The sequence below is a fragment of the Condylostylus longicornis genome, unplaced genomic scaffold (genome assembly GCF_029603195.1).
Source record: "Condylostylus longicornis isolate FDR11 unplaced genomic scaffold, ASM2960319v2 ptg000004l, whole genome shotgun sequence".
NCBI classification, from domain to species: domain Eukaryota; kingdom Metazoa; phylum Arthropoda; class Insecta; order Diptera; family Dolichopodidae; genus Condylostylus; species Condylostylus longicornis.
The window spans coordinates 24,876,561-24,901,197 of record NW_026577973.1 but is presented as its reverse complement, the minus strand read 5'-3'; the positions used below and the strand labels follow the sequence as shown (position 1 = coordinate 24,901,197).

The following is a 24,637-nucleotide window of genomic DNA, read 5'->3' as shown; positions in this document are numbered from 1 at the left end:
TGAGGTCCTCACAATAATTATAATATTATTTATTACGATTTTAATACCTTGCATCTTCGTGAAGGATTTATGCACTTTGGTATGAAGTTTGTAACCACAAACAAATAACGCAATCGGCACCAAACTTTCACAATTTGTTTCTTTTGTGCAAACGACGGCTGCTATTGTAATTGGAGCAATTCGGACAACGGGTTCGTTTAGCTGCCCTACAAATTAAAGAGGTTTTTTTAAATATTTCAAAAATTAATAAAGACATATTACTATCAAATTTTGCAAAGGTGTGTCCAATTACACTCTACATATGTTTTGAAAATTTTTTAGTTTAAATTTAACGGAATAGTTGCAGTCCAAACTAATTTTAAATATTTAGAAAAATTATAAAGTTATGTTCATGAAACTAGGCAGTTGTGTGTCCAATTATAGGTCAGACACATCTATGCAGTTTCTATAGAGTGATTTGCCAGATAAGAATACTCGGTAGTCAGTATACAACAATTTTAAACTCAGGTTGCTAAGGTGCAGGGTATAATTCGGTCGGTTTATAGCGACTAAAACGTTTTTACTTGTTTCCTTTTTATTTTTTTAGGTAAATATTAAATCTATGTTGAAAATATTCTATTGGAATGAGAACGTCGAAATTATTTTTTTGTTGGTGCTAAAACAAAATATGTTTTTAATTTTAAAGTCGAGTTAAGAAAAAAATGAACAATAATTTTTTTGATCATAAGAAAAATAATTTTAAGGAAAAATGAGAAAGCAAAAATAATAATAACACATATATATAAAATTATAATAATTAAAAACTTTCGAAGGTTAAATCAAAAAACCAATTTCTTAAAATTTTGCAAGAAAACTTAATAATTATTTTCTTTTAATGTTAATATTATAATTTTATGTGCACTTTTGTACAAAACAGTTGATTTAATTCAAAGTTAAGGATAATTAAAAAAAATCAAATGCTGATACATAAATATACAACAATACATGTGTGATACATATTCATTAATTTTGTAAAAGTAATTACAATTTTTTTTATCAGTTAAACAAAAAAAATTATTTTTTAATTAAAAAACATAAAAATATTTTTCTTATGTCTGCGAGAAAATTAAAAATTAAAGACCATCACAGGCATCAAATCAAATCGTCAATTTAAATGATTCCATTCAAAAAAGAAACTGTGTCAATTTAAATTATTAGGATTGACATTCAAGAAAGAAACTGTGGTTTTAAATTTCCATTAAGATAAAACTGTGGTTTTAGTTTGTAGTCAAAAACTTTATAGTTTTGAATTTTTAAGAAGAAACAGAACATTAAATGATTTTATTGTTTGGAACAGGTGACGGTGTTGAATAAAAATTTTAGCGGATTATTTATGTATGTTATAGAAAAATTTGTTCTTTATTTTTTTTTTCCGCAAGTAAAATTTTAGTGTTGTTACATTAATAATATTTTCTGATATAAATTATTACAGTAAATGTCAAAAAATAAAAGAAAATCCGTTTTCTATCAAAAATTAGTCAAAGAATTTACTAATAGTATTTAAAGGAAAAATTGTCATCTCGAATAGAGGTAGGTACGTTTAAATATTCTCAAAAAAAGAATACCGGTAACTAATAACATTTAAAATCGTATTAATAACATTAAAACATTTGGATAATAAAGGGCATAAAAATATGTGAGTTTATAGGTAAAGCTTCCAAAGATTTGATAACATTATGCAGTTTCGATGTATGAATTTCAAATATTCAAGAGAATGTAGTATTGTGAACTGGTTTTGCTTAGCATACTGTGAATCATCAGCACAGTACATCCTTATATGTTTGAATAAAAATGTTTATTTTTGAAAAAGAATTTTGCGTTGTACCTGAATTACATTACACATTTTTTTATAAAAACCGTAAAAGAAGACTTTTAGTTATATTTTATTGAAAACATCAGCAGGTTTTATATCTTACTCTATAAGCTAAAGTGTAATAAGAAACTTACATATACATACTTAAAATACATATATAAAACAGTTGTTTGAAAAATAGTATGTTTTTCAAAGTGTAAGTATCGATATATTTAATTAGTTTTTTATACCGATTATACAAAATAGTCTTTCAATCGCCTTTCATTTTAAAATTTAATTTAGGTAGTTTAATTGACCAAATAAAACTTTAATTTTACAATTGACCATTTTATAGCTTATTTAATCAAGAATAATTACATGAGTGATTTCTAATACACTGCAAATATTTAATGTCATAACAGTAAACTTGAATTTTAATTCGTAACTCCTTGAATTTTTTTAAAAAATAATTAATATGTTTCAAGACTTCCTTGTCCTGCAAAATATTCAAATTAAGATTTTTAGGTTTAAGCTCTTCCAGCAAAACACTTAACTGATCTTTCAAATAAAAAATTAATATCACGTTATCAATTGTGTCTTTCGTAGCTTGTTGCTGAAATGAAAATTGATAAAGATAACAATATAACAAGTAAAAACCTTTCAGTCGGCATAAACTGACCGAGTTATAAATTGTATCTTGATAATCTGAGTTTAAGGGTCTGATCATCTATCTCCCTATTTTACTAGGCATGTGAGAAGAAAATGTGTAACTATCATATATTTGTATAATGTAATTTCCGAGTTAGAAGAATTATTCGGTATTGTGTAAAAGCCCTTAACCTATAAATAAAAATGCAAGTAAGAATTCAAAATGTTTTATTATTTTGTTTTTACCTTATAAGTGGCATTCTCTTGGAAATTTTTTTGATTTTTTGATTTTTGCCGAGTTTCATGAAACATGCTTTATTATTTTTTTGAATATTTTAAATTAGCTTTTGAAGTTCCATGGCAACTCCTCGAACCTGTCAAACCTGGCCACCAACATTTCAGATATATGTTAGTTGACCTGAAATTGGACACAGCACTGCCATTTTTCATGGATCTAGCTTTACTATTCCGAATATATAGAATTAGCATTTGGATTTATGTGGCATCTACCCGAACCAGTGCAGCCATTCGATTTTCAAAACATATTGTAGATCTTGCAAAATTTGATATTAATACCTCTATTCGTTTTTTTTTTGAAGTATTTCAAAAAACCTCTTTTAATTGTATGGCAGCTGCCCGAACTCGTTGCCCAAATTGGTCCAATTACAATAGTAGCCGTCCTTGCCATAAAAGAAACAACTTGTGAAAGTTTTGGTCGATTACATTATTCGTTTTTGAGTTATCGTGCGATCGGTGGAAGGGACGGACGGACATTTCGAAATCTACACCTTCACAAAAGTGCGGAGTATAAAAAACTTTAAAAATTGTTTTTTTAAAATTTATTCGCATAAAAGGAAAAATTCTGGGAAAAAAGTCATTTCAAAAGTAAGTCATTTTCAAAATATATTAGAAATATTTTTAATATTAAAAATACGTACAATTTTTATTTTTAACTAAAATACATTAATCAAGAAAGGGTTATTCGTTTCGAATCTTTTTCTCAAAAATGATTTCTAATGCTTATATACATAGGTATATGCGTTACGTAGAATTTTATTTAAACAAATGACTTCGTTGGCATACACAATTTTAGCAAAACATAATTGAAAATATTTAGTGCAAAAAAAGCAAAATGAAAAGAATACAAAACATGAAAAATTAAAATTTAAGATTCTTTTCACACATTTTTTGTAAATGAAATTTCAAAATGAAGTAAGTAAATTATCTCTTAAGGCATTGAGGCTTTTAATCCACTAAAAGGATACTCACTTTTACCATTTATTAGAAAAGGCATTCCACACAATAAGAGAGGTTGTGTAATGGCACCAAATTTCACGTGTCAAGTTTTGTGTGAAAAAGTATTTCTCTTTAGTAGGGAAATGTGATGAAAATTTATATGAGAAATTACTTTGGCTACGTAACAAATTGACCAACTTTTGGGATATGACTGACCTCAAATACTGGACCTTTACTACCTTTTTTAAGTAAGATTTAAGTATTAAATAGAAATTTTTTTAAGAAAATATTTAATCTTGAAATTTTATATGTATTATTCATCTCATAGAACAAGAAGCACCTAACTTTTCAAAAAAGTCAGAAATCTGCAATTAAACTTTAGCTATGGACCAAATTTACATTTTTACGCTTAAGTATTTCGGATGACATAAACCGTAACTTCAATAATGCGCTTACGACGTAAATTTTACAAAGTATCAAATTCCAAAAAGTTTAGTAAAAGCTCTTAACATTGCACACTTTTCCTAAATGCGTTTTATACGTAGTGGAAACGTTAAATAAAAGAAAATCGGGTATCGAAAAAATCGAGCACGCTTTTTTATACCTTGTCATATAAATGTTGCCATAAATAAGCAATTAAATAAATTAGCGTTTATTTTCAGCAATAAAGTGCTAGTTACTTAGTTTTTTTCCTAAAATGCAACATAAAAATGCAATGTTTTTAATGACCTGGTAACGTTTGTTAAAAATTAACATTTGCACAGTACTTTTAATTGAATATGCTAACTTAATGCTAACTAACAGCTTAGTAGCGTTCTAAAGTGTCCAAAAAATATTTTCTTGTGCAACGCTTTCATTGAACTAGACGATACACCTTGTGGTCGGTTGTATGTTGACCACATTAGATTTTTTTTATTAGATAATGAACGACTTTAATTAAAATTGTTCCAAAACAAAAAAGAAGCAAAGTTGGGTCAAACTATTGTAAAGAAACACTTTTTTCTTGAACAAGCGATCATACTGCTTTTAATAACATCATTACTACATCATTTAAATTGCTTTTATTCATATACCAAAATATATTGAGGTGTTGCACACATTTAGGATGAAGAAAAGAAAATACTTGAATTCGTCATTGTTACCTTTTCGCTTAGTTCCGCAAATATATACGCCGCAAATTCAAATTTTACAAATTACGGGTGCCGATAACCTGAAAGAAATTGAGAAAGGAAAAAATTTTCTCCAAAAAAGTAAATTATTCATTAGTTGCCTTTTCAATAATTTATTAAACGAAGCATGGCGTTGCCTTTCTGAGTTTGCGGAATTAAAAAAGTTTTTAATTAAGATATATTTGTGGGGGACAAAAGTTGGCATGGGCCCTAGTCAGTGTCACATTTTCCTAACATGTGAGGCTGAAAATGCTAGGAAATGCCCTCTGAAAACATCAGTTCTGCCAACAAATCCGACTCTCACCTCCTAGAAGGTAGGTAACATAGTTATCTGCCTGGTGTCTCCTGGGCAACTTACTTAGTAAGGCTGACGAGAGCGGCTGAAAGCGAGTACTCGGCGCTTAATCCGGGTTTCGTTGGTTAGTAGGAAGCGCGCGGGCGGTAAATCCAGAAGCGTCTGACCTAGAATAGGCGGCTCCCTGGTCTGCGTCTGATCCCTGAGGGACGGCAGTTTTTGAATCCTGGCAGTAGGTATAAAATGCAGAATTTAATCATTTGTGCAATGGACAAAACAAAAGGATTTAGTACCCCAGGTGGTAATTCAACTACGTTGGAGAATCCACCCTCTTCGGATTTTAGAAAAGAATGGAAATAGAGAAGGTGGACTACCGAACATTCAAGCTCCACAGACCAATAAGGGTATAAACATGAGTAAAGCTCAAGACAAAGAAAGTGATGATCAGAATGCTGACATACACAAAAGGATTAGCCAACTGGAACAGCTCTGTGTGGCTTTGAAAAGCGAGGTTCTTCAACTGAGGGCTGAAAATGAGAAACTAAAGAAAGAGAAGCATACGCAAATTACAAATAACAAGTCTAATGTGGGCAGTCATAAAGAAAATGAGGCTGCACCACGAGCAAAGCAGGTGAGGTCAGTCTTAGACGCCTACTCAACAAATGAGGAGGAACTCGCCAGAGAAACGGATTGGATCCTAAAACAAAAGAGGTCCAGTAAAAAAAGAAAAGCGGAATCGTTTCCGGAAGTGGTTCAGGTGACAACCAACGCTGAGAAAGCGGATGTTCCTGATTCTAAAAGTCGAGGCAATGTCACGAAAAACTCTAGGCCGCCTCCAGTAGTCATAAGTAATGTGGTTGACTATAATAAAATAGAGTCAACATTAAAAAATAAGGACATCAATTATAAGGTTAAAATGATGAACAACAATCAATTTAAGCTTATTGTAAATTCCGAAATGGACTACAGGAATCTTACCAGAGCCATGAATGGATCTGGACTAGAATGGCATACCTATGAAAACAAGCAGGCCAGACCAATAAAAGTCATGGTAAGAGGTATTCACCCCAGTTGTAAACCGGAAGATATAAAGGAAGACCTAAGCTCTAGGGGTTACAAGATCTTAGATGTAACCAATAAAATTAAAAAAATGAAAGAAAATGGGAAAAACATTATGGTACCTCTACCGCTGTTTATGTTAACATTCTCAAATGAAGAAGAGATGAAAAAAATTTATGAAATCGATTACATAAACAGGATGAAAGTTAGGATAGAGGCACTTCGAAAGGACAGAACCATTCCGCAGTGTAAAAGGTGTCAAAGGTATGGGCATACACAAAAATTCTGCCCGAGAGAACCGAATTGTGTTAAATGTGCAGACAGGCACTTAACATCAGATTGCAGTAAGCCAAAGGGTACTGCAGCAAAGTGTTCCAATTGCTTGGAGGCCCACCCAGCAAACTATAGGGGATGCCTTGTAGCTAAGAAACTGCAAAAACGTAGAAATTTGAACAGCAACAGCAACCTGAAGAATTCTGAACGGCCACCGAGGAAATTCACCTCGAGAATAGTCTCAAAAGATGTAACATACAGGAAAGTTCTCCAAACGAAAACTGATGACGGTGGCACGAGCAAGAAAACAAGGGCCAGTGATGTGAATGTTTTGTATAAAATGCAAAATATGATGCAGAACTTGCTAAATATGATGGACAAAATCTCTCAGAGATGGAGTATTTTAGAGAGCGAAGGGAAAAAATCGAATACCAAAAGACCTGGTAAATGATGGCACGAGGTAATTTTAAAATAGCAACATGGAATTGCAATGGTATTGCAAATAAAAAGGACATGCTTGAAGTTTTTCTGCATACACAGAATATAGACGTGTGCCTCGTAACTGAAACACATATGACCTTAAGAAGCAGGATTCGGTTTCCGGGTTATAGAATTTACAACTCGAACCATCCTGAAAATATAGCGAAGGGAGGAATGGCGATAATAATAAAAGAAAATGTGGTGCATTGCGATCTGCACCAGATGCAAACCGAGGAAATGCAAATGACAGCAGTTCAGATCACTTCGCCTAAGCAGAAATTTAGAGTGGCTGCATTATATTGTCACCCTAGATTTAAAATTACGGCAGAAATGTTTCAATGCGTTCTGACAGACCTGGGCGATAGATTTATATTGGGGGGTGACTTTAACGCCAAGCACACTGATTGGGGTTCAAGGCATACTTCAACTAGAGGAAGAGAACTTAGGACAGCAATTGGCGGCACGGGGTGCCTTTTTCATTCCAATGCGAAGCCAACGTATTGGCCAACCGATATTAATAAGTGTCCAGATTTAATAGATTTCTTCATAACGAAACGGATTGCGAAAAATTTCATCGAGGTACATGATAACTACGATCTTGACTCCGATCATTCGGTGGTTATTCTTGTACTTAAGGAAAATATAGTTATGAAAAGAGCGAAACCTGCGCTGACAAATGGAACTACAGATTGGTCAAGATTTCGCTTAGAGATTGAACGTCAAATAGATCTAAGGAAGAGAATAAGAACGACCCAGCACATAGATGAGGAGGCCGAAAACTTTACTAAAATTATTCAAAATGCGGCTTGGAGTAGTTCCAAAATTAACGTTATTAGGAGGGGGGGGGGGGGGGCATTAACTATCCCCCACATATACTAGCAAAAGTAAAACGAAGCAGGCGGGCGAGAAAAAGGTGGCAGCAAACGCGTGATCCTGCCGATAAAACCAGATATAATCATGAATCGCAGCAACTAAGACGCTGTATTAGAAAATACAAAGAGGATTCGGTTGCTGATTATGTTCAAAATTTGACGGCGTGTGAGAAAACCAATTACTCACTGTGGAGGGCAACAAAGAAAATGAAGCAACCTATCAAACATCTCGCTCCTATTAAAAACAAAGATGGAACGTGGGCAAAAACTGACAAGGAGAAGGCAAATGCGTTTGCGGATCATTTGGCCGATATATTCTGCCCGCATGACAGCCGGAGCGTGTATGAAAATGAGGAATCTGCTTTTGTTGGGGATAGCGTGACTATTCCAATTGTCAAGGAAAGAGAGGTCATAGAAGAAATCAGGACTCTTAAACCTAAAAAGGCCCCAGGATTTGACCTAATAACGGCCGATATTTTGAAAGAATTACCCAAAAGGGGTATAACGATGCTTACGCGCCTAATAAATGCGTGTATAAGGTTCAATTGCGTGCCTGAAATTTGGAAAGTTGCAGAGATAATCATGCTGCACAAACCTGGCAAGCCTATAGACAAAGCGACTTCTTATAGACCAATTTCATTGTTGCCTATGATTTCAAAACTGCTAGAGAAACTTTTATTGAGAAGACTCCAGCCTATAATTGAAAGTAAAAGGTTAATCCCGAACCATCAATTTGGTTTTCGCCGCAACCACTCAACCATAGATCAGATTCATAGAATAACTGATCTAATAGAAAATTCACTGGAAGAGAAAACAATATGTTCTATCATATTTTTGGACGTAGCCCAGGCCTTCGATCAGGTTTGGCATTGTGGATTAATAAAAAAACTTAGGCGATTACTACCAAGGCAGTCTGTTGACCTACTCGAATCTTACCTGACTAATAGGGTATTTCGAGTTAAACAGGAAGAGGAGTACTCTTCGCTTAGGGATATCAAGTCGGGGGTACCACAAGGGAGTATATTGGGCCCGATATTATACTTGCTATACACGTGTGATATTCCTGAATCGGAAGGAGTGACAACAGCTACATTTGCTGACGATATAGCAGTTATCGCAATAGGACGAAATGAAAATGAATCTACACAAAAATTGCAAAGGGCCAGTGATGAGATCTCAAAATGGACTAGAAGGTGGAATATAAAACTTAACGAGATGAAATCAGTACACGTAAATTTCACTAATAGGAAAATTGACAATTCATTTTCGGTTCGAATAAATGGCGTCTTGATTCCGTCCGCAAACACAGCGAAGTATTTGGGAATGACGTCGGACGCGAGGCTCAGATGGAAGGAGCACATAAAGAAAAAGAGATCTCAACTCGAGGAGGAATACAGAAAGTTCGAATGGCTTTTGGGGAGGCGTTCCAAATTGACAATATACAACAAAGTTTTGATATATAATTAAATATTTAAGCCTGTCTGGGCTTACGGTATTCAGTTATGGGGCTGCGCTGCGCAGACTCATATCCAATCTATACAAAGATTTCAAAATAGAGTATTACGGGACATTGTAAACGCCCCTTGGTATGTCCGTAATGCCGATATACACAGGGATCTCACGATCCTAAGTGTCACAGACGAAATTAAAAAGCAAGCAGCCAATCATAAAATGCGTTTATCCAACCATGTCAATATCGAGGCGGCTCGATTGGTTGACAATCAAAACTTTGTTAGGAGACCTAAACGTACGAGACCTCTCGAGTTAGTTTAAAGTTTTTTATCTGGAACAATGAGTACTTAGTACGCTATTGTGCCAGATCAAAAGCTTGTAAATAATCAAAAAGGTTAGAGCAAAATTAATGGTTAGTCGTTTTCGACTAGTTTTATAGTTTATTTTGAGGAGGGTGTTTTTTAGTGGATTAAAGTTCCACACTACTGCTTTTCGTCTGGCAGTGTCTTTCGAGATTTTTCACCCTTCCTCTCGGTAAAAAAAAAAAAAAAAAAAAAAAAATATTTGTGTATAAAATTTTAGCTTGTTACTTAAGGTGTAAAAGTGGTGTAAGCAAACACTCGAGCAGACGAAACTAATAAGCACTTTTTTCCAAATTTTTCTTTGGAAAAGTGTTTCAAAACAACAATAGTAAAAACAAACAAAAAAGTTGAAATGAAATTAATATCCAATTCTAGATATTATCACTTCACTAACATTAATTACTTCTTAGTAATTTTACAAGTTTAAAGTGTACTTTTAACTTGTAATATTTTAACTATTCTGGTTTTATTTTAGGAAAACAAAACACTTGAGCCATAAAAAATTTGACATATAACTCTAAAATTCTGGCACAAAACTTTTGATTCATTTGCTACTTTGAATTTGTATACGTGTCAAGTACATTAGTTGACAAAGTTCTTAGTATGTATAGATCTGATTTGAAGTTTGCTGAAAAATTGTATTAATATATAAAATTTTAGCTTATAAATTGTAATTGCAAAATTGTGTATTAATACGGTGTTATTTTTTTGTTTAAATATTTCGGAGATATTAAAGTTCTTTAATTTAAGAATGCGATTTGACGTTATAAACATTTAAAGTAACTGTTCTCGAGTTAATTTTTATTCCTTCCTCCCGTTTTTAAAAAAAAAACCTCATTCTTTATTCTTTTCTCCTGTATTTATACACAAACATGCATATGTATATATGAATATGTATATGCACAGATTTATATTTTTTCATATTTTCTACATAATTTAGCAAAATACTTATTAGCCTCTGGCTATTTTGAAGGATGCTTGTAATTTCGTGACTTATTTGATAAAGGACATTTACGTTTTCACAAAAAAAAAAGAACAAAAAAAAAGGAAGAGTAAAGGGAAACAATATATATGTATGTATAAATTCAAAAACAAAAATATGTTGAAGGTAGAGAAGATTATATCATTCAGAGCTAAAATTCAATTTCAGCATGGTTTTCCGCTTCTTTCTTTTCATTTTAATTTATTTTTCTATTTATGGTATTTTTCTTTTTTTTTTTTCTTTTTTTTTGTTCAATAACAGTAAATTGAATATAATTTGGTTTAAGATATTTAAATAATTTAAATTGAAAAATAAAAATGTAAAAATAAATTGTACATACTCCAAAACATACATAAAGAAAAGTGAATTATGTACACTATGTATGAAAATATAATATAAATTTTAGATGGAAGAACTGTTTATTTTATACAAATTCCTTTAACGGTGGAAAAGCATAACATAATACAGGGTGATTTGAAACTGGTGTTGGAATTTCCACGAGATGATTCCTTGGAATTTTTTAAAAATTTCTGTATGAAGGACCAGTACTGGGGTTTCAGGAGCACTCTTGACAATTAGAGGAAATCAGATTGAAAAATTATGTCTGACAAATACTCATCACAGCTTGGAGGCTGTTGCGACTAAAGCAATAAGTTGTTCGCACCTTTTTTCTGAGTTCATAAATAAAAGCAAATAATGCATATGGCTCATTTCTGGATTATCGTTTTCGAGTAATAGATTTTTCGAAGAATGTTAAAAATTTAAAAAAAAAGCTCTGCGTTACGATGATACGTAATTTTCATGTCATACGTACCACTTTGTTTAGTAAAGCGATAATATATGTATTACTTGTTTTTGATATTTTTGTTACCAAATTCGAGGTTTTAGTTGTAGGTTTCTTGAACAAGTTAAGTTCCATGCTCAACGGTGAACATAACCAAATTTAATGCGCTGTGTCCCAATGTGCCACCAAATATTTAAATGCAAATCCAAATCTTTCGATGAGCAAAGCCAAAATACTTCGGAGAACCCGTAGAACAATTAACTTTCATAAAATTCCATGTTTGTCAAATCTAATATCTTAATCAAAAAAAAAAATAATAATAGAAGGAACTATAATATCTTAATATCTTTATACATCTTAATATTTTTTCTCTTTTAATAGAAATTAAATTTACCTTTCCCTTACTTCCGTATATGGAGCATCAGCAAAAACATTGGTTTTTTAAAAATGTAAGTTCTTATTATGTTCATCGGTGAGTACTCGACGTATGATGAATTTTAAATTTGCGGTAAGAAAATATTAACTAATAATTATATAAGGGTCTCAAATTTGTTTTTCCAGTATTATTTTTAACAATATACATAATAGTAAATTTTAATCGACTCATACGGATGTACGGAAAATTAACATTTTATACAAATCATTATTTTTATATCGAAAAATTTTAAAATTATTGCAATAGGAAAAATCGGAACTACTAATTTTCCTTTGAATGTAAAGAATGAAGGAAATTTGTGATTTTGAAAACATATATCTAGTTTATTTTGAAGTACTTATAGTTTCAAAAATTGTAATGAAATTTTCGAAAAAATGTCAATATTTTAACTTAAAGTTCAAATAAGATAACTTGTATATATAAATTTACAAAAATAAACATATATATACTCGTATAAATTTGCTTTGTAAATTTTTGCCATTAAAAAATGAACGTTATTTGAAATTTTATTATAACAAAAATTTACAGAATGCTTTTAATTCACTTATATAATAAATAATAATATTATGTTGACTTATAATAAACGATTCGTTTAATTTAAGCAACAAATGAATAACTGTTTATTAAGTATTTTGTTGAAAATTAAATAAATCAAATTTACTGCAATAATTGTAGCATTCTGTCAAACTATACTGATTATTCAGTAATTTTACTTTATTTTATTTAGTAGTTTTATATAATAAATTATTCAGTCAGCGTATGAAATTTAAAGAGTTGAGTACGTCGGTTTTTGGTGTCAATAAAATAATTTTGCATAAAACTTTCAAACTAAATTTCAAACAAAAAATATTTTTTACACAATAAGCACATATATTATATGCCCATCGAGAAAAGTTGAATTATGAAATTAAATGCATGTGGAAATATTGCGTTAAAAATTTTGTTAACTACAGTAATTATAAAACATTTTGGCATCGGAAACATTCTTCAAATTCAAAAAAAACCAAAGGAATTGATAAAAAATTCTTAAATTTCCATATTTTTAATTTCAATTGTAATTATAGTTTCAATTTTTTACACAAATTTTTGCAGAAATAACTGCTCATATGAAAATTCATTTAACTGCTCATGTGTTCCAAAAAGTGATTTCCAATTCACTAATTTGTCTACGTTAAACTCACTTTGTTCCCCCAATAAAAAGAGAAAAACTGTTCAAGTTTTAATTTTTCATTTTTTTTTGAAACAACAAACTACTCCAAGGAAACATCTGACAATATACATAGTGTCGCAAGCTATTCTGTTTTCCGAAGGTTGTATTGCTGTTGCTATTACAAATAAAATTGCTTTTATTTATGACGATTTCAATTTTTAGGAGAAACATTCATTTTTACTGAAAAAAAAAGGCTCAACAAATGAACGCAAAGAGATTTCACAGGCCTAGAATAAACAGTTTCATATACACAAATTCAACGAGCAGACACACTAAAATGAGTTTTTCCATTAATCAATGTCACTGCTGATACCTGATTTTTAGAGGATAAGAAATATACATTTGGCAGTTGCGTCGCATTAAGCAACAAAACTTAATCGCATGACACATGCTTAATTTTTAGTAAAAACATTTGACTGGCTAACTAATACATTGATAAACTTTATCATACAAGAATTTAACATTTATGTTTAATTAATTTTAATTTTATATTTAAAATAATAAGAAAGCACAACTTGTGAAAATTTTGTGTCGATTGCATTATTCGTTTTTTGGTTATCGTGCGATCGGACAGACGGTCTTAATTTATGCAGAATTTTACGCTGAGCAAGAATATGTCCATACAAGACAGACGACTCCCTCAAGTGGTAACAGACTTCATACCAAAGTCAATATACCCTTCAGGAAGATATAGGGTATAAAAATGTATTGGTTTTTAATCTCAAATTTCTATATTTATATAATAAAACACATAACACATATTGAGAACACTTTTTTTTTATCGTTTCTAATTTTCTTACAATTAGCTTATATTGAAAGTGCTGCCAAATGTTCTAATATTTTCAGAACAATATCCCATCTCTTTATAATATAGGCACACTTATACATCTACAAAAATATACATACATATGTCTATATAATAAGATCATTTATCACTCATTTAATATTAGTTAATAATAGGATCTATACTTTTTATTTTATTCTTTTCGATTTTATGAATTTTGACATAATTTAAAAATATAAAAGGAGGTTATTTTTGTCTAACTAACAAATAATTGCTTATACTATATGTACGCATTATTCTAAAATAATTACGGTTTTCTATATATGTACATATGTATATGTATAAAAAAACCTTTTCATTTTTTGATTTATTTTTACCAACCGTATTGTGTAAACAATAGGTAGGTTATGTGATGGCAACGAATTTTGCATATCGAGTTTTCGGTGGGAACGTACTTCTCCATAGTAGGGAAGTGTAAATAAACTATTTTTAGCAACCTGTCGGTCTGTCGGTCTGTCGGTCTGTCCGTCTGTCGGTCTGTCGGTCTGTGTGTGTACGCGTGTATCTCAAGTTCGGCTGAACCGATTTTGATGAAATTTTATATGTAAGTTTGTTTCCACCATGGCACGGATCGATCAACTTTTGGTATATATCAGGCCTCGGGAACTGCACTTTTTAGCGGGCCTGTTTTACATTTTTGAACATTTTGAAGAAAGTATTCAACCGATTTACTTGAAATTTTATATATAAGCTCAGCTCGACCATCCGCAAAAATTCGTATGTTTTGGAAGAAATCAGGCACCGGCACCTAGACGTTTACTACGGGCCAAATATACACTTTTGTGTGTATAAAGAGAAATAATCAACCGCTTTCATTGAAATTTAATATATGAATTCCTCATATTAAAGCAATGAACATATAACTTTTTTGGAAAGATCAGGGCTCGAGAACTGATTTGCGGGCCGATTTTACATTTTTCACCATATCCACAGAACAAATTGATGGAATTTCTTGAAATTTGATATTTGAGTTCTGGTTGTTACCGAAACTAACTGGTGAGCATTTCAAGGAATTCGGGTAGCACAAAGCGAAACTCTACTAAGAGCCAAATTTACATTTTTCTAGGTATGTTAACTATAAGCTTACTAATGTCCTAAAAATGGGAAAGAAGTATTTAACAGACATTTTTATAATATTCTGTAACACTTTCATTTAACTAGACAATACACAATGCGGTCGGTTATGTGCTGACCACATCAGATTTTTTTCTTTTATGGTACAATATTTTATAATATTAGTGGAAGAAAAACTAAAACCGTTTTGAAATTTTTTGTACAATAATGTTTGTGTATTAGGTAATACTTTTCTCATTGTACCTACATGTGTACATATCTATATATATGTATGTATATAACCAAACACTAGCATTCCCGAAACTTAACGTGTACTCAACAAATAAAGAATAACACGTACATATAAATTGTATTGTATTATATAATGATAGTAATAATGGAATCGATGATGATATTGATAATAGTATAAAAATACATGATAATAATAGTGATTATGATAATAATAATGATAAAAATGATGATAATGACGATGACAATGATGGTAAAACCCATGAATAAATCTTTTCCGCTAATCAATTCCTGATCTCAAAGCAAATGAAAAAATTTAACATTACAAAATTCACTAAACTTCTACTTCTTAAAAAAATAAAAATAAATATCGAAAAATTACAGAAAAGTGCAGGGGACAGCGGTACATTAACGATATTTACTTTTTTTCATTTATTTTGTTTCATGTAAGCTGCCATATTTTTATTATTCAAAAAAATTTTTAAAATTGTACTTGAATATGTTCATTTGTATGTAAATATCGAAGGGAAATTAGAACATTAAATGGAACAGGGGTTTTTTATTTTAACGAAGAAAATCAACCCTTATATAAAAATTTCTAATACAACTTTTGTTTTACATTACGCATAAAACGTATTATTCAACTGTGTTGTTAAATGCGACTCCCGCAGAAGCAAAACATTTATATATTTGTATATGTGTAGGTATGTATATAAATATGCATATATTTCTCGTTTCTTTTTAGCACTTTTTCAAAAAATTTTTGAAAAAAAGTGCTTATTAGTTTCACTTTATCCGTTCGCCCGTAGAAGTATTTAAAAACGCTTTTACACAAAAAAATTTTTACCTATCTTCCCCCGTCTGAAAATTTAGCCCCCTAAATACAAAATTATTTTTCTAAACTCACGCAATTAATCCTTAAATTCGGGCATTATATCAACGTCTCTTTCAATTATTTTTTTGGCCTCATCCTAAATATATGCAATCTTTGAAGTATAATCGCATATGAATAGAAGCAATTTGAACAATGTAACTGATTGTTTAACAGTATTTTCACTTGTTCCAGGGAAAAGTGCTACATTATAAACCATTGCTTTGACTCAACTTTATTGTATAATAAAATAATTCTTACAGAAACTTTTTGTATGTACTTATAAATAATTATAACATTTATGTACATAATTTAAATTGAGAAAATCAAAATTCTTATTTGAATTTTGTAAATTGCACCATCAATTTAAAATTTTTAACATTTACGTACATATATGTATGTAGAAATAAAACATCAATAATCATGTTGAATTTCTTATCACAGAAAGAATTGAGAACGATAACCCTATGATATCTGAGCAATAAAGTGATTTCAGGACTTGCAAATTTCTATCCTACAGGTTTTTTAGTCCTAAAATCTTTGAGTTTTGTGTGATTTGTGATAAAGCCTGATGCAAATATAAGTGATCCTTTTTATTATTGCTAATTAATAAGCTATCGCTGTAAAACAACCATTTACCTTAATAACAGGTTAACACTGAATAAGAAATTATTACATACGCATGTAGTAAAAAATCAAACATAAACTCCTTCTTTCTCGGTCTGAATGATTATTTATGATACATTATAAATAACGTTTTTATAGGGATGCACTGCGCTAACTGAACTAAATAAGATAAAAAAATTGTAAGCAGTTCAAAAAAAGCAGTTCGGAGCTGTCAAAAAAGCTTAAATAGTTAAAAAAATTGTGCACGTTTTTGTAGTTGTTTTTGTTTTTTCAAAATTCTTCATTGTTCCATTTTGTAATTTAAAAAAAATAATTTAATAATAAATAACCGACCGCATTGTGTATTGTCTAGTTAAATGAAAGTGTTACAGAATATTATAAAAATGTCTGTTGAATACTTCTTTCCAATTTTTAGGACATTAGTAAGCTTATAGTTAACATACTTAGAAAAATGTAAATTTGGCTTTTAGTAGAGTTTTGCTTTGTGCTACCCGAATTCCCTGAAATGCTCGCCAGTTAGTTTCGGTAACAACCAGAACTCAAATATCAAATTTCAAGAAATTCCATCAATTTGTTCTGTGGATATGGTGAAAAATGTGTTCATTGCTTTAATATGAGGAATTCATATATTAAATTTCAATGAAATCGGTTGATTATTTCTCTTTATATACACAAAAGTGTATGTTTGGCCCGTAGTAAACGTCTAGTTGCCGATGCCTGATCTTTCCAAAAATTTACATGTTCATTGTTTTAATACGGCGAATTCATATATTAAATTTCAATGAAATCGGTTGATTATTTCTCTTTATATACACAAAAATGTATATTTGACCCGTAGTAAACGCCCAGTTGCTGATGCCTGATTTCTTCCAAAAGTTAGGAATTTTTGCGTATGATCGAGCAAAGCTTATATATGAAATTTCAAGTAAATCGGTTGAATACTTTCTTCAAAATGGTGAAAAATGTAAAATCGGCCCGCAAATCCGTTTTCGAGCCCTGATCTTTCCAAAAAATTTATATGTTCATTGTCTTAATACGAGGAGTTCATATATTAAATTTCAATGGAATCGGTTGATTATTTCTCTTTATATACACAAAAATGTATATTTGGTCCGTAGGAAACGTCTAGTTGCCGATGCCTGATTTCTTCCAAAACATAAGAATTTTTGCGGACGGTCGAGCTGAGCTTATATATAAAATTTCAAGTAAATCGGTTGAATATTTTCTTTAAAATGTTCAAAAATGTAAAACAGGCCCGCTAAAAAGTGCAGTTCCCGAGGCCTGATATATACCAAAAGTTGATCGATCCGTGCCATGGTGGAAATAAACTTACATATAAAATTTCATAAAAATCGGTTCAGTAGAACTTGAGATACACGCGTGCACACACAGACCGACAGACCGACAGACCGACAGGTTGCTAAAAATAGTTTATTTGCACTTCCCTACTATGGAGAAGTACGTTCCCACCGAAAACTCGATATGCAAAATTTGTTGCCATCACATAACCTACCTATTGTTTACACAATACGGTCGGTAAAAATTAAAACCGGAAAATATTATTTGTAAACAAGATATCCCTTAACTACGCTCTAGAACCGTTGAGTTTTAATTTAAATGATAACAAAAATCGCATAAATAAACAAAGAAAACAAAACTATTAATGATGGCAATTTTTAAAAAATTTCCCAATGAACTTGCACCAATAATAACGATTTATATTTCAATAATTAATCTAATGCCCGATTATATTTTATTTTATTCTTTTGTTATCTCTAAAACTTTTTTCATTTTCGAACCTCACTATCTAAAGTAATTTCGTTCTGCTGTGGCTCCAAAGTTTTTCATTTTCTATATTACTAGGAATAAAAAAAATTGGTTGGAGATAAAAATGCAAAATGCAGAATAAATTTAACTTACTCCAAGAATTCATCGATAACTGATACTGTAAACTAAAAGAAAACAAAAGAAATTTGTAACTCTTGCAGTTATTAAATAAAAAATGTCAATATGCGTGACAATTTCTTTAAATGCTGCCATTTAGAGAATATGCAACACTTCTTAATAAACGAACAAACTTCATTTAAAAACTAAGTAAGAAATGAATTTTCGAAAAAGCCTATACTTTATAATAATTATGAAATTAATATGTAGATACATACAGTAAGTTCACAATTATACTAACATGCTCGAAAATGAATGCTAATTTGCATAAACACAAGACTACATAATTGTTATCAGGCAAGTGCGCCCTTTTTTTATCTTTATACATTAACTTTCTGACCTTTCTTATGGAAAAAATTAAGAATCTTTTGTTTTAAATCGTTTTTGTTTTTTTTTTTTGGTATCTATATATTAATTTTTTAACATTATGTATAGATTATAAATATCAACATAACATCATATAATTAATATTTAATATTTATCACTTTTTGAAAATTTGTTTATTTATTCATTAGCTTATCTTTTTCCCTCAAATTATGGTCCCCCTAATAATAAGTCAAAAAAAAAAATTTATATAAAATAACTTGTATTTAAATAGGCAATGCTATTTGTCTAAACTCCTTCTGATATATACTCGTATTAGTTCATATTAATGCGAATCTACTGTAAATACTTTTCTATTGCTTATTAAATAATAGTAAAAATAGTTATATGTATGTATGGATAAATAAATGTTTGCTAATAAAAGAGCATTAATTTAAAAATAATTGCCTAATTAAATTAGATTTAGTCGATGTAAAATTTAACTTAAATTCTATGGGAATGGTAATACATATACATATACTCATATGTGCTTGCAATAATTAATGAATAAGGCAACACATGCATGTTAATATATGTAACAGTGTGGTGCCCCATTACATTTACGTACTCAAAAATGAGCGTATATATACCACATTATTTCAATTTAAGTAAAAATATAAAATATAATATTTCCAAAAAAAAATCATAACGTAACAACAATGTAAATATTACAACCTCTGCCACTGCATGAACAAAGTAAACACTAGCAAAAATCAAATGTTTTTAGTAAGAAATAGTATTAGAGTTTCTAAATAGCTTTTGTCTAATACATATGTATTAGGAAATTCTTAAAATAAAAATCTCGTATATGTTCATTGATTGTAGTGAATGTTTATGTATTATTCTAAATGTGAAAGAAAGTTTTTTTAAACTTTAATTTTTATTATCAGTAAGTTACTAACTTTCACTACAGTATAATTAGCAATAGTTAAGAGCCAATTCTGTTCAATTAGCAAAGCTAGCAATTCCTTTTACTACAAATATCTCAGCCTAAAAATCTTTTTCAATTGGCAAAACTTTTTCTTATCATAATAATAAGCCTGAAAAGCACAACCTGTAACAACTTAGAGTTTAACTTTCATTAATTTCTAGCATGTCGTTTCAAACATAACAAAAAACAGAAAATTTAAACCTCAATCCTTAATTGAAGGAAGTTTTAATTAAATTAATTAAAACATCCTTCCAAACAGTGGTAATGATCGATTAAGTAATCGTCGGTCGGTAACAATGATCGATTGCGATAAATAAAGAATCCCCCAACCAAAATCCAAACCAATTACCAAATATCTGCGAGTGAAATTCCTCTTTAATTTAATAAGTACACACTTATGTAGCTTTTTTTGCACATACTTTTGCAGTTTATGATTCTGTTTATTACGGAATTCAGAATTTCACATTAAATTTTAAAAATATTTAGCAATATATCAAAAATTATGAGTCGCATCAGAAATGTTAAACAAAACAACCGTAAACTTTAATAGAACCTCTAAGGTTCTTATAGAGTTAAGCTGTTTTAAAAACAGTTCCTAAAATGTTTTTCATATGTTGCAATAATATTTTTCAATATTATTATTGAGTTTCTGGTTTCTACGTTTCATGAATTAAAGTAGTAAAAGGGATAAGAAATCTAATAAAAACTTAAATTTAGAACTTTGCTATAAAAACCTAGTTATTATTTTTCCTCCATTTAAAAACAATTTAATTTACCATTTAAAAATTACGATCATTTAAACAATTGAATTTGTTTACAAACCCAGTACACGCGCACTTCACGAATTTAGGGGGTTTTATTTTTAATATAAAAGAACATATGGTAAGCCAAACATTAATAACAACAAGTAAAAACGCTTTAGTCGATATAAACCGACTGAATAATACCCTGAACTTTGACAATCTCAGTTTAAAAATTTTTTTTGAAATATCTAGAATCACCTTCAAGAGACATCTCCTTGAAGTAGTTACAAACTTGAATACATACCAAAGTGAATATACCCTAAACCTTCTGGAAAAATTTAAAAGTTTCTATAAAAAAGAAAAATTTCAAAATTTTAAAAAACAAAAGCGTGTAATTATTTGCATGTTCTTACTTCTGAATCGCATGTTCTTACAAATTTGCTGTTGATAATAACAGAAAATGAAAAATGTAAGTACTCGTAAGTTGATAAAACGGAACAAAAAACTAACACAGAAACAAACATTCAAATATGTTTTAATTAGATTTGACGCGTGCTCTTGAAACTCAACCGAAGCATGAATCCTTTTAAGCGTTTATTTAATTTTTTTTTCTATAAAAAATAAACAAAATATTCAATTTAACTTCGAAAATTTTAAAAATTCAGTAAAAACTTAACACACTTTTATTTCACTTCCACAACATTTCAATATTTATTTTAATGCAAGGATTTAATGGAACTAAGTTTCTTATAACATTTTTGCTTTTAGTGGAAGTTGTGAAAAAATCCTTATAAATATTCTATAATATATTGCTATCCAAATCCAATGAGCTCTTGAATTTATCAAATATTATTTGAATAATTTTTAATGCTGTAGAATCATCAACGACGAGCAAAGTTATTCACACAAAATTTAACATATACATACATATGTATACAAACATGCTTATTCTAAAATGAAATAAGTACATATTTTTAATTCAACAAAATTAGGAAAAGCGAAAAATATGCTTCAAAAAAGGGTGATTCATTTAAGTAGTTCATTAAAACAAGCGAAACAACAATATATTTCTTTGTTATATTTGTTCAAAATTTGTTATTCTACATGCGAATAAATATGGTATAGCTCACTATGGGGCAGACAATGATTTTAAGTTGCCGTATTAGCATAATTATCTATGCAAAATTTCAGTACTATGTTTTCAATATTTTCTAAGATATGGCCAAACTACTATTGAAAATGTATGGCAGCTACCAGAAGGAGCCAAACAATTTGAACGACTTTTACCAAACCCGATCATATCAAATCCCCCAGTACCCCGACCATATCCAATTTTAAAAGGATTGTGGCATTTAGTATAATTAATCATTTGTGAAAATTTGTTGAACTTAGCTCAATTAGTTTTTGAGTTATCGTAGGGACTGGCGGACGGACGGACAGACGGACAGACAATATTAAATCGACTCAGAATTCGACGCTCACCATTATCTCTTACCGTTACAAACAATAAAGCAAATTTAGAATACCCTTCGAGCATACGTTCGTACGACTATTAAAAAAAGACCAAAATAAAACAACAGAATTTGTAAAAATGGTAAACCTTTGAATAACCAAATCAATTTTTAAAATAATATCTCAAAGGATGACATTTTTTTCATTCATTTTAATAAGCACAAATAAAAAGTAGTAATACAGGGTGTCTCGTAACAAAGTGCACTAGTATATGCTATTGTATAGGCCCTCATGAGTAGACAACAATTTTGTATGGAGATCATGTTCACAGCTCAACAGATTCGAAGCTACAGGGGCTTAAAATCAATTTCAACCTATTTTTTTACTTTTTGAAATTTTAAGTACAAATCTGCGGCCGTATCAATGAGAACCCCCATATCTTATTCTCTAGACTATTAATAATTGCAAATATGAGAGAAACTAGGTGTTGAGTTGAACATTTGCATAACAGAACAGAGACACCATCTTGACCGTTTGGTGTACTTTTTTCAACGTCATTGAAGAAAAAAAATTGGTATAAAACAGCATTTACAGTACTCTATTTTTCTCAATAACTACTAAACCAGACCACGTACCATGATGAATCATACACCAAAAGCTTAGTTGTAAAGGTTGCCACCTATGCTAAAATTGGTAAGCTAAAAGCTCCCATGTTACGTCTCCTAGAAACTTAACGTTTTTTAAAAATGAAAAGTTAAAATTTCAACTTTCGGGAAGTTTGAAGTCATGTGATTCCGAAATCTGAACAGATTATAACTAATCTAGATAGTCATGAGAAAGCACTTACTCTGAGGTTTCCAAATCATATTTGTTAATGCACCTGTCTTACACAGTCGCGGAATGATGCTTAAAATTTTAAAAAGCAAAAAAATTAGTCGAAATTGACTTTAAGCCCCTACAGCTCCGAAACTGTTGAACTGTGAACATGGTCTCCATACAAAATTGTTGTCTACTCATGAGGGTCTATACAATGGCATATGGCAGTGCATTTTGTTACGAGACACCCTGTATATAGATATGTAGTTTATGTATTCTTATATATTTGATATATATATATATGTATATGTATACATCAAATACATATATTAAACAAGTACACATGTTGATGATTATGAGATTTTAAATGAAAAAAATATAACAGATGTGCAGAATGAAATGACTAAAACGTCAAATCGAGTGCGATACTGTCAAATCAAAAAACTTCAACAAGTGAAATTAGAATGAATCATAAGTGCTTATGCATGGTGACTTAAGAAAATTTAAATAGCTAACTGTCTCTCTAAATTACTGTGACTTTTTTAAAATAAGTTGTAACAATAAGGAATTGAATAAGGCTAGATAGACAGTAGAAGCTCAAATTTTTATGTAACAGTCAGAATAAGATATTGTAAAATCTGACTTTCAATTTTGAAGAATATTCGTCTTACTCCTTAATTAATTTTTTGGAAAATGTTGAACTCAATAAATATATAATTTTATATTTTATGTTATGACTACATGATTACATTTATTTTAAAAGATTTGCCACAATTTAACATTAATAAATATATTTTTAAGTTATGTGTGTTACATTTTTGTTTCGCAGTGTAACTCGTGTAACTCAACTTTTACATATATTCTTTGCACAATGCAACTTATAGCATAACATATGTATGTATATGGCATGGAACATATTGAAGTTTTTAAGTTGGCAAATATTTAATTGATTCTCAAAAGGTTAATTACAAATTAAACACTTGCATATCAAATATAATATATCGAAAAAAATGGAGGCATACTTATAAAACAAAAGCAAACAATTTATTGATTAGGTGTTTTTTATAAACAAGTAGAAACGCTTATCGAGTTTCATTAATAATCATTAACTACACTTCCACAAACAAATTTCTTGGCAAGTAAAATTATTGCATGTCAAAAACACAATTTATAAATTTTTTTAATATCTCTATAAAAATAAGGAAAAAAGAAAGCTTCTCAAGATGAGTAAATAAGCTTTGTTTATTTAAACAGGTTTATTTCATTCAATTTAACTCACTCAACTTAAAAATTATTTAACATATTATGTAAACTCATGTATCAAAAATTTGTCTTAAGTAATTAAATTTTAATTTTATGATATAAATTATGTATGCCGAATAACGATTTAAACCCGATTGAGTTCTTAAACAGAAGTTGGTGTTTCCATATCATTTCATAGTTGGTATGAATTAGAAAAGGTAAGTCTAGGAAAGGTATACTATCGCCAATTGATTTTAACTGTGCTAAGGGCATTAAAACTTATCCATATATTTTAAAAGCTAAGTTTTTAAAAGCTTGTCAAACAAAATTATAATTCCAAAATCTATAAAATTAAATTTATAATTAAAGAGGTTTTAATAAATACACTATTACGAAAAATTCTTATAACTGCA

At 30.0% G+C, this 24,637-nt stretch overlaps 1 protein-coding gene across 1 annotated transcript in view; it reads right to left on the bottom strand.

Moving 5' to 3' along the window:
- Positions 1 to 3,892: 3,892 nt before the first annotated feature.
- LOC129607732 (protein PF3D7_1417600-like) overlaps positions 3,893 to 24,637 on the bottom strand; it is a 30,563-nt gene continuing 9,818 nt past the window's right edge. The window contains exon 6 of the mRNA XM_055518904.1: positions 3,893 to 3,954. Coding sequence (XP_055374879.1) covers positions 3,893 to 3,954 — 62 coding nt within the window. The remainder of the gene's footprint in view (positions 3,955 to 24,637) is intronic.